This window comes from Mastigoproctus giganteus, chromosome 8, assembly GCF_048544385.1.
Source record: "Mastigoproctus giganteus isolate SK-2022 chromosome 8, ASM4854438v1, whole genome shotgun sequence".
Classification (NCBI taxonomy): domain Eukaryota; kingdom Metazoa; phylum Arthropoda; class Arachnida; order Uropygi; family Thelyphonidae; genus Mastigoproctus; species Mastigoproctus giganteus.
This window is the reverse complement of record NC_143582.1, coordinates 56,057,318-56,069,016: the sequence shown is the minus strand read 5'-3', so window position 1 is coordinate 56,069,016 and position 11,699 is coordinate 56,057,318. Positions and strand designations below refer to the sequence as shown.

General features: G+C 36.6%; 1 protein-coding gene across 1 annotated transcript in view; it reads left to right on the top strand.

Moving 5' to 3' along the window:
* The first annotated feature begins 2,784 nt into the window (after window positions 1–2,784).
* Rab39 (RAS oncogene family member Rab39) overlaps window positions 2,785–11,699 on the top strand; it is a 59,707-nt gene continuing 50,792 nt past the window's right edge. The window contains exon 1 of the mRNA XM_090379369.1: window positions 2,785–3,366. Within this exon, the coding sequence (XP_090235495.1) occupies window positions 3,146–3,366 (221 nt within the window). The 5' untranslated portion in view covers window positions 2,785–3,145. The remainder of the gene's footprint in view (window positions 3,367–11,699) is intronic.

Below are 11,699 nucleotides of genomic sequence, written 5' to 3'. Positions count from 1 at the left end.
ATAAGTCATTCTTAAGACTGTCTCTGTTTAGATAAGGCCTGAGTTCGAATCCAGTCAGAGAAGGAGCAATTTTAGTGGAACCCTGAAACTCTTGCCTTGGTGCAAGAGTTTCCTTCCTTTTACCCAATCTGAAACTTTGGTTTTTTCATGTAGACAAAATTACCATAAAATAGGCACAATTTACAGACAATACGCTGACGCCTCAGCTTTTCTCTCTTTGGCACAAAAACAAAACAAATTTTGTCGATTAAGTCCACTCCACTTAAATCACGTTTATAAATATACAAATAGTAGTTTTACATCTACAAAAATATTTAACGGTTATACTGTGGTGATTTTAACACGTATTCACTATATTTTTACGTTTTAACATCATCAGCAAAACTATGGTTATATCATCTGTTACACCACTCTGAAGTCATTTACGTAAATGTATAAGAAACAGCTCAGTGGAATCCAACTCTTCACAGTATCTCAGTCAGCAACAACCATCCTGTATTTAGTGGCATTCATGCATACACATCACATAATTCATTCCACAAAATAACTTCTGGATCATTCCAGATATTACATATGATAAGGTACCTCAGGTCATAGATGCCATAAAAATGAAATATTAAAACACAGTTTCAGTTTTATTTATTTACGACGTGGAAAAACTATCGCTTATTTAATGTCTCAACATATAAAACCAAATAAAAGAAAGCGAACACAGCGGAATTCAAAATCAGCCTTACTATAAACATCAGCTAAATAGTTATGGCAGCTGCGCCATCTAGGAGGGAAGTCAGAGATCTCTGCAATAATTTCCCAAATTTCGATCAATTCTACATAAAGTAGAAACATTTGTTTTTCTTAAAAAAAAAAATAAATAAATAAAAAGTCTTGATGCGTCGCAAGCAAAACGAAAGTACAACGACAAATATATATACTTTTTTAAATGAATGATTAAATATGGGTTTATTTTTTAATACCAGCACATTACTCGCACTATAGATTCAAAAGTAAATAATATTATAATTTGATGTGTTCCATTTAGTAAAAGTTTGATACAAAATTTTACTAAATGGAACGCTGGTTAATAAAATCTTATTTTTAAAAGTGTGTACATGATATTACCGATGCGCGTGTACCGCACCGGAACGGGATTCCAGTCCATTCCGAGCCTTCATTATAAGCAAAAAATCTCGCATCAGAAGCTTATGTATAACATGTTCACGATGCACTTGAACTTGTTTAATCTCAATCATTCATCACCCCTACTCATCGCTTTTGTTTAACACCAACATGATGGCGTCTATTCTTTTTTACCATTTTGTTGTACATTTTGAATGTATTAATATAGGGTAAAATTATCTTTTCGTGTCTTTTTTTTTAAACTTTATATATCGTCGCACACGATTTTCATAGTATATAACTAAACAGTTGCAGGTTTTTCGACAAGTGCTACAGGTGTTTTGCTGATTAAAAATAAATAAACATTATGTTATGAAAACACAACACTCGCAGAGTGGCAAAACCACCATACAGCCAAGTCACCGACCGCGAGGTGGGAGTCCCGAGGAGTCAGGGGGCCCGACGACTGATTTTGTGTTGGTTGTTAAAGATTAAGGGGACTGTTAGGACAATTTGACTGGGGTGACAGAATTTATAGTTTCGCCACGGATAGAAAGAATTCATATGCTTACACATTACAACCTATATTAATAACAAAACCAATGATATTCACATAATTATTATATAAATAACTGACTAATTTTAAGGGTTACCAGTTGCTCTTCGTTTATCTTGATGTTGCTAGTAATGAGTGCGTAAATGATACCGATATCTAATTTCAAAAATCCTAGTGTTGATAACATAAGTAGAAATGTTAATTGAAACTGCCTTTTTAATGAAGAACGCCAGACGTTATCAATGAAAGAAATATTCAGTGCTGATTTTTTTTAATAGAATTTCGTAAAATCAAAATCGCTTCTCTTCACCCATATATGCATATTTACTGCACTTGCATTCCTTTAAGTTTTGGTGCTTCTTTTGGCAAAGTAGATAACATTGTCTGTTTAGATTATAAATAATGTGATATGATGCTGAGTTTGGTGTCACAATAATCATTGCGAAGCGATGCAAGAGGATTAGAGTTAGTAAACACTGTGGGAAATAAGACATTGTGTTAAAGAAATATTTAACATAGTTGCTAACATCCTAAGAAATTAAAAAAAAAAAAAAAAAAACATTTTTTCCTCATTTGGTAGCATGTGTAATGATTTAACATTTAATTGGTTATTAATGTTATATACATTTGACAGTTCCCTATCTATCTTTTCCCATTTCGAAGCACTAGTAATTTTCACGTGTAATTCAAATCCCCTACATGTACAAGACTATTCATCAGCTCCGCTGCTGATGCCTCCTGACAAGTGGTTCTTCAGAGACTAAGAAGTACTGATTAACTTACCATTTTCCTAATTCTGCGAAGAAGCCAAGTATCCTACGGCCAGCCGAAGGTGTTGGCCTACTGGAAGACATCGACTCCTCATCATAATCGCGCTGTATATCTCCATCCATGTGCACCGCCTCACTCATCAAGAACACGGCTCAAACCTCGCTCCGCCTGGGACTGGCGTCTTGGGCAAGAGCGCAATGCCACTTCTCTCTGATCCCTGCACTTTGCCATGCAGTAACGACCTCTGCAGGATTCAGTAGCATGTTATTCCAGCATCCCTAGCTAAAACGGCAATACAGCGGCGACATCTATCGGCAATTGTCGAATTGAGGTGACTCAACACCGGCGTTCCGCCTTTAGCAAGTGTGTGTGTGTTTGGCAATTGGAACTACTAGTTTGCTTTTGGTAATAAGTATTTTGTTTATGAACCTGGTATTTGTTTTATTTCGATATTGTTATTATAATTTCCTGAACTTGAAAATGGCAATGGCGTATAGGAACAAAGCGAAGTGAAATTATTGCACTGAATGAAAGCGTTAAGCCTAATACTTCAAGTACTTCGATTTAGGCAATATTTTTCATGTGTGTGTTATATAAATAAAAAATATGTACGTTGAATGATAAGTTTCAGTTAATTCTGTGGCTGTAATTTTTCCGTCCTGACAATTTATTTATTTGCTGGATACGTTGTAATGGAAGATAATGATGGTGGAACCTATTTTTGACTACCAGTTTCGTTTGATTCTGATTGGTGATAGTACAGTGGGAAAAAGTACTCTACTAAAAGCTTTTACAGATGGTAAATTTGCAGAGGTATCCGATCCAACTGTCGGTGTTGATTTTTTTGCCAGATTAATAGAGGTAAAGGAGGGCGTTAGAGTAAAATTACAGTTGTGGGATACAGCAGGTCAGGAACGCTTCAGGTATGGTTTTTATATAATTTTTGTTTTGTGATTCATGTTAATTCGATGTTTGAAAATTATTAAATACTGGTTTAGGCATGATAAAAATCATGCCTTAACTAAGATAAAAATGATGATTTATACGTCCCGTTCCAGGAAATCCTGGACCACCTGTTTGATTTAATTGAAATGGAGAGTACACCTTAAATATATGGTCTACTGAGATATGATCATAAAAAAACAAAAGTTATAATTTTTTTCCTGCATAGTACACTGTGTTAATTTCAGGATGTAGTCAAGTTTTCTACCAGAAGTAAGTTTTTTCCAAACTGAAAAATAGGCAAACCAGGCTTGAGAAAATGTGTAACTTATCAAGCCAAACCATTTGGTTTACTCCACACAAAACTCAAGATGTATTATGTTAAAGTTGAAATTTAAATTCATCATAACAGTTCATATTAGTAATATTAACTGATACTAGAAAGCTATAATTAGATATTTATAGGACACAAATAAAATAATAATAATAACATGTTACAAAATTTATAAAACTTTCATGTGTGTGTGTGTGTTATATAAATAAAAATATGTACGTTGAATGATAAGTTTCAGTTAATTCTGTGGCTGTAATTTTTCCGTCGTGACAATTTATTTATTTGTTGAATACGTTGTAAATTTTAAATTCATCATTACAGTTCATATTAGTAATATTAACTGATACTAGAAAGTTATAATTAGATATTTATAGGACACAAATAAAATAATAATAATAACATGTTACAAAATTGATAAAACTACAAAAAAATTCAGAAGAAGGAAAGTTTAGAAATTTAGCACAAGATCAGGACATAAAAGGTCATCTTTAGAAGAATGTGTATTTGTCAATGCTTGCATTGACAAATGCAAGATACTACAGTAATTAGCAGCAATTCCAGAATAATATACCAATTGTGTGGTATCACATTCAAGATAGTAGAGAATGCCTAGAAAATACCTAGGGGGCTAATTGTGAAGACAGACGTGAAGCTCTCTGACTACATTAGATGGGCTACTAGAACTGATACTAGTTGATGGGGTTTTGTCTATGATATACAGAAATCTCACCAGCAGGGATAAGGAAGTAATCGTACAAGACAATAGTAAAGCCACATCTTGTATGCTGATCTGGAAGCCTCATTTTAGGAAGGATGTGAATCCGTTGGAACAGGTGCAGCAAAGAATAATAAGATTAGTAAGGGGAAGAAAAGGCTGCTCTTACTAAGAAATACTCTGTTTTGCAAATTTCTGTGCCTGGAAATTAGGCATCTATGAGGATACTTTGAAGCGTTGGAGGCTTTAAATGGATTGAGTAAACTAAATTCTGATTGCATCCTTACTGTTATTTGGTTTTTAGGAGCATTAGCAACTAAGGCCATATTGCTCTGGGATATGCGGTGGTCATTTCCTGACCTTTCTGCATCCTCCGTATTTGGTGGTGACGGGTTCGAACCCCGGTCTAATCAAGAAGCGTGTGCTACGCACTGCTGCTCCTGCCCACCTGGCTACGGAGGTGCCACTAACAGTGAGTTAATTTTCCTTGGTGATTTTAATGTTCACAACTCCAGCTGGCTTCCATTTTCTAGTCTCACCGACCCAGCTGGTCGAGATGCTGAGGCTTTTGCAATTACTAATGACCTCGCACAGATTGTTCATTTACCTACAGGAATACCAGTATAGAATTTAACATACAGTTAAATTCTATATCGATGATGTTACCAACATGAATTCTAAATGGGAAGCCTTCAGGGCTTAATCTTGGAGGCTACTAGACTTTTCATACCAACTAAGAAATACTGTTCAAGGTTCAGGCCTAAATGGATGTCAGATGAATTAATGAGGCTTGTGGCAGAAAATAAAAATGCATGGGATGCATATAAATTATCAGGCGACACCGAAGCCTACAGCATATATAAACTAGTCTGTAATCAAGTCACAAAGGAGGTTAGGCAGGCGAAGGCAGATTATGAGAAATCTTTGGAAAAAGACGCAAAGAAAAACAGCAAAGAGTTCTTTACTTATGTAAACTCTAGAAGGAAAGGGATGAATCAGATATACTATTGATGATCCTGCTCAAGTAGCTGATAAACTGAATGAGTATTTGCATCTACATTCACACATGAAGAGTTATTCAATGAGGGGAATGCCAGAAGTTTATCATTTATCAAACTCTAACAGGGAGCTAAGTGATTTTGTAATAACTGAGAGCAAAGTGGAGGAGAAATTGTTGAAGTTAAACATAAAAAAGGCACCTGGGGCAGATTGAACATATCCAGTTATAATGAAGGAGACAGCAAGGGAAGTAAGTAAACCCTTAGCCATAATTATAAGAGCATCCTTAGAGTCAGGGGAGGTCCCCATGAACTGGAGATGTGCAAATGTATCCTCAATTCACAAAGGGGGTTCAAAGGGTGACACAAGTAATTATAGACCTATTAGTTTAACTTCTGTTCTGAGGAAAATAATGGAGTCTCTGGTTAAAGAGGTGATACAGGATCACCTAGACAAGACAGCAAAAAGTAAAAGTTCAGACAGCATGGGTTTTTTAAGGGGAAGTCTTGTCTTACCAGTTTGATTGGATATTATGATGTGGTCGCAAAGTAACTGGATGCAAAAAATAATTTTGATATCATATTCTTGGATTTCAGGAAAGCTTTTGATACTGTTGCACATGGAAGACTGCTATACAAATTGAAGCAGTATGGCATTAAGGGCAAGTTACTGCAATGGATAAAGGGATGGTTGTGTGGGAGATGGCAGAGAGTGGTAATCAATGGACACTGCTCTACGTAGACTAATGTTATTAACGGAGTTCCCCAGGGTTTGGTGCTGGGCCCATTGTTGTTTTGTATACAGTAATACCCCGAAGTTACGCGATAGGTGGGTCCGACGAAAATCGCTTAAGTCGAATTCGCGTAAGTCAGGGTACAACTTTGCATTTAAATACATATAAATTTTGTTTAATTGGGACCAAGGACTAACAAAAACACTAGTTTAGAAGAAAAATATTTAATAAAATTGCAGTTCTTTATACATATTAATACAAAATATGTATTAAAAAAATAAATGAGTTACGTAAAAAAGTCATTTCGAGGTCGATGGCTTCATAAAATCTAACAAATTCGTCTGATGACAGAGTGCCTTCTTTTTTTCACGCAGAGGTGATACAGAATTTCTTTGTAGCAAACTAATAATTTTTTTATTCCTTGCTTTGTAGCTATAAAGTGTTCTTCATTGGAGTCTATGTTTTCTAAAATTTTTAAGCCCTTTTCAATTGAGCTGAGACCTGTCAAGCTTGCAATTGTCATGTGCTTTTCTGGTGGAACTGGGTCTGAAGTGTCTGATACTCCAGTGACATTTTGCTCACGCATATCTATGAGCTCATTCATTGTCAGCTCCTGACTATGTGAATCCAACAGCTCGTTGACATCATCACCATTAACTTCCAAATCTAATTGCTTGGCAAGATTAACAACTTCTTCTATCACATGAGCGACATGATCAGTTTCTGGCATTGTTTTATCTCTTTTTGAAAAAAAAACGGACAAAGTTTCTTCCAGACACCATTCAATGTTTTTTTGTGAATTTCATCCCGAGATTCTTCAGTGATTCTTACGGCATCTAAAACATTGAATTGTTTCCAAAAGTCTTTAACAGATATCTCACTATTTTGTCTCATAGCTTCATTCAGACGTGCAAACGAATGCCTCGTGTAGTAAGCATTGAATGTTTTGATGACTTCCTGGTCCATCGGTTGAAGCAAGCTGGTTGTGTTTGGAGGCAAAAACACAACTTTCACACGTAGGTCAAAATTAATTAGGGTGGCAGGAGGGTGACCGGCTGCATTGTCAATAAGGAGCATCACTTTAAATGGAATCTGTTTAGACTTGCAATAACGTTCGGCTTCGGGTATGAAGTGGTGACCAAACCAGTCCTCAAAAACGGAAGCTGTCACCCAAGCTTTATGATTTGACTTCCAAATCACTGGTAAGCTAATTTTAGATATACACCAAACGAAAAAAATCAAGAACCACGTATCTCTGAGTTCGCGTAAGTCGGGGTATTGCAGTATTTATCAATAATGTTGCTGAAGATATAACAGGCCTAATGTGCAAGTTTGCAGATGATACAAAGGTTGACAGGGTTGTTAATGACAGTAAAGACAGTATGCTACTGCAACAGGATCTAGAAAAGTTAGGTGGGCCGAGAAGTGGCAACTGAAGTTTAACATTGAAAAATGCAACGTACTCCCTATGGGTAGCAATAACCCGAGGGAAACGTACCAACTGTGTGGTACTACACTCAGGGAGGTGGAGAATGAAAAAGACCTGAGGGTAGTCATGCATTCAGATATGAAGTTCTCTGAGCAGTGCAGACGGGCTGCAAGAGCAGGTCATGGAGTTTTATCAATGATATATAGGAATTTTGCTAGCAGAGTCAAGGAAGTGATTATCCCTTTGTATAAGGCAATGGTCAGGCCACACCTTGCGTACTGTATACAGGTCTGGAGGCCTCATTTTAGGAAGGATGTAGAGTTGCTAGAGCAAGTACAGAGGAGGGCAACAAGATTGGTGAGAGGAACAGAGGGGTGCACTTACAAAGAAAGGCTTAAGTTCTGCAAGTTGAAGCAGCTGGAGACTAGGCACCTGTGAGGTGATCTGATCGAGGTGTATAAATAAGGCCTCGAATGGTTTGAGCAAGCTGAATGCTGATGGGATTCTTCCTCTTGTTCAGGTTAAGAACATGAGGGGGCATAGATTCAAATTGAGGAAAGACAATTGTAGAATAGATGTGTGGAAATTTGCCTTTAGCCAGTGCATAGTTGATTGCTGGAACAGGCTTCTATGTGTTGTTGTGGAAGTTGATATCTTAAATAAATTGAAGGCTGAACTAGACAAAAATTTGGAGTGACCGGATGGGTGAAATGGGAAGATTTTTTTTTTTTTTTTACTGTATAAGCTTGCTTTCTTGTCATATGCCTCAACTAATTCTAAGTCCACACTTTTTGCCTCAAACCACGATCCCACTTCATTGATGACTTCCTGAGACGAATCAAAGCGGTGTCGTGCAATGGTTTCTTCAATTCTCAAAACAAGAAGTCTGATGATGCTAGGTCAGGAGAATAGGGTGGTTGCTGCAGTAGTTCAAAGCCGCACTGGGCAACAAAGTTGGTGGTAGCAATGGCCATGTGAAGTGGTGCATCATCTGACAGTAGACTGACACTGTTGATTTACATTCCATGCCTTTTCAAAGCATCATGTAACTTTTTCAAAAGAATTCTGTAGTATTCTAAAGTAAGGTAAGTGTGGAACCATGAGGTAGGTAATCTGTCAGGATAACCCCTTTTCTTGCCCAAAACACAGACATCATCATCTTCTTCACAGATATAGTGATCTTTAGGTTTTTGGGAGGTGAGCAAGTGATGTGCTTCCTGTCTTTAGTCTCCGGATCATACTGGTACACCTGACATTTGTCACCAACTGATCAAAAAAGTTCTCAACATCTGTATTACATAAATCCAACAGTTAACGAGAACATTGCATTCGACATTGCTCCTGCAAAGGCATCAGCAATCTTGGAACCCATTGTGCAGAGACCTTAGACATGTGCAGATGGTCATGTAAAATGCTGTGAGCAGACCCATAACTAATTCCCACTGCATTTACGATGAAATGAATTGTCACACGTCTGTCACTCAGCACCATCCACTCAACCCTTGCAACCATCTCACTGTCTGTGGTTGTTGATGGCCATCCTTCTCGTGTCTCATCAAAGACACATGTACGACTGCACTGTAACTCCTGTTTCCACTTTTTTACAGTGTCATAGGATGAATAATTCTGCTCATATATAGCTTTCATTTCTTCATCAATTTCCTGAGCTTTCTTGCCCTGCAAATGCAGGAACTTGATCACTGCACAATACTCCACTTTGTCAACCATAGCATCTTTCCTCAGATTCTGATCTCCATCTCTGTTGTACGATCACCTACAGGAATGAAATTTCACATGTTAGTTATTGAATATGTAGACAACTTATTTAAAAACGCCATCTTCCTACTGATGTTTTATCTAGGTCAGAATACAAACTTTTTGATACCCCTCGTATGAGTTGCAGAAACACTTTGAGTTGTGAGGTTGTGCTGGAGCAACTTGGTGGTGTTTCTGCGTAACTATTTTTAATTTTTATTTCACACCATCCAGTAATGGTTAAATTTTTAGTAAGAGAAACAAAGAGAAAGGTAGATTCCATGGAAAGAACAGAAAATCTGGAGAAAAGATGCAAAGACGAATCGAGAACACCTCAGTATGACAGACCAAGTGGCAAGTATAATGGTGACCATTCACCAAGTCCATGTATGAGCAAATCAGCTCCAGATAAGCAAAAAAAATGACGACATTATCAAAATGAATATTTGAAATATGGCTTCTGTTATCGTGATATATATGACTTCCATTATCATGAGCAGAATCAAATCCCTCAGTGTTTAATATGTAAACAGAAACTCAGCAATAACTATATGAAATCATCTCTGTTGATGAGACATTTGAAAGAAATCATTGAGACTTGAACGGTAGGTCCATTGCTTATTTCAAAGAGATGATGAAGTATTACATAAAAAAATACTTCATTGGTGAAATCTGTATTTGAGTTATAAAAGAAGAATTATTAGAAGTCTCACTGAAAGTGAGCTATCACATTGCATATCAAGGAGAGGCCCACACTATTGGTAAAAATTTGATAAAGCCATTCGCTAATGACCTATGTGTGACAATATTCGGACCACACAAATCAGCAAAAATAAAACTGGTGCTGCTCTCTAATGACACTGTAAAAAGAAGAATTTTACTTTGCTCACCCACTCTTCTCAATGAACTCATTTGTAAACTTAAGTTGTGACCTTATTTTACCTAGAAACTCAATGAGAACACTGATATCAGTAGCTTAGCTGTGCTGTATATGTGTGATACCTGTTAATTGCATCTCCAGCGCAGGAGTGAAATTGGAGCTGTGCTGTACAAAGACATTCTTAGCTGTGACGATTTGAAAATCACTACAACAGGAACTGATATTTTTAAAAAAATTGAGAGCTTTTTTTGGTGCTCATTAACTCCACTGTAAGAAGTGTATTAACATGATGATGTTAATACACTTATTGACGATGCCAAGGCTATGCAGGGTCCCATTATGAGAATCAAGGTAGTAGCACACCCTCCTGTTGAAGTATTCACTGTTTACTCCACAAGGAAAATTTGTGTGTGAAAAAACATACCTGCAAAACCGAAAGATTTTTTAAGACACTAATAGAAATCATCAATTATGTGAAATCTAGTAGCTTAAATATAACACTATTCTGGTAGTTTTGTCTTTGTACTGTCTGTCTGTTCCACTGTACTGTTTTCGTTATGGGCTAGTTTGTTGGACCTTTTCCCTAATATGGCAGACAAAGCAGTTCATAAACTTTGCCATTTGTGATGACTTATTTATATGAATGTGGGTTTGCCAAATATTGTGAGACAAAATCAAAATAGAGAAACAGATCTGATGCTTCAGCAGACATTCACTGTCAATTATCAACTTTGACATCTGATTTCAGCAAAATCACTGAAAAATCTGCCACAGCAGGTCTCTCGTTTAGATTCGCTGAGTTAAGTCTATTTTTTAATTTGGAGTCTTAATAATACAGTCCATTCCGGTTATTTGAGACACATCAGGACTAGTGCATTTTGGCCCGATTAAGCGGCTGCCCCAATTATCCGAAGTTTCATGTAAATAGTTAAAAATACGATGTACACTTGATTCAAATACAATTGGTTCACTGTACAATCAAATCACGTTATGACGAACTCAACATAGTAAAGTAAAGTTCACTATATGATGTGCAGTAAGCGCCGGTCATTGCGATCACGTTTGTGAATTGAATTTTAATTCTATTAAACAGCGATTCTAATTATCGAAAATAGGAGGAATATTATCCACAGGCTATAAAAGTAAAGATATATTAAGCACAAATTTACCCTTTGTACCTTACCAATTAAAAAAATTAAATGATTCGTGAAAATCGGAAGAATATATGTGATAATTGGAATAATTAATACGTACTGTAATATGTACATACGAACTAGTTGACATTTCTGTTCACTGACATTTGTTGGCGGGGTTAAAATTTAAAACAGCAAAAAGATAAGCAATCAATAATAAAGAACACGGCACACAAATTGCAAGTAACACAATATGCGCAAGTGAAAACGGAGTGATGAGTTACAAAGCTCGGAGACAATCGTACCCAAACATTCCATCATACCTCCAAAAATTTC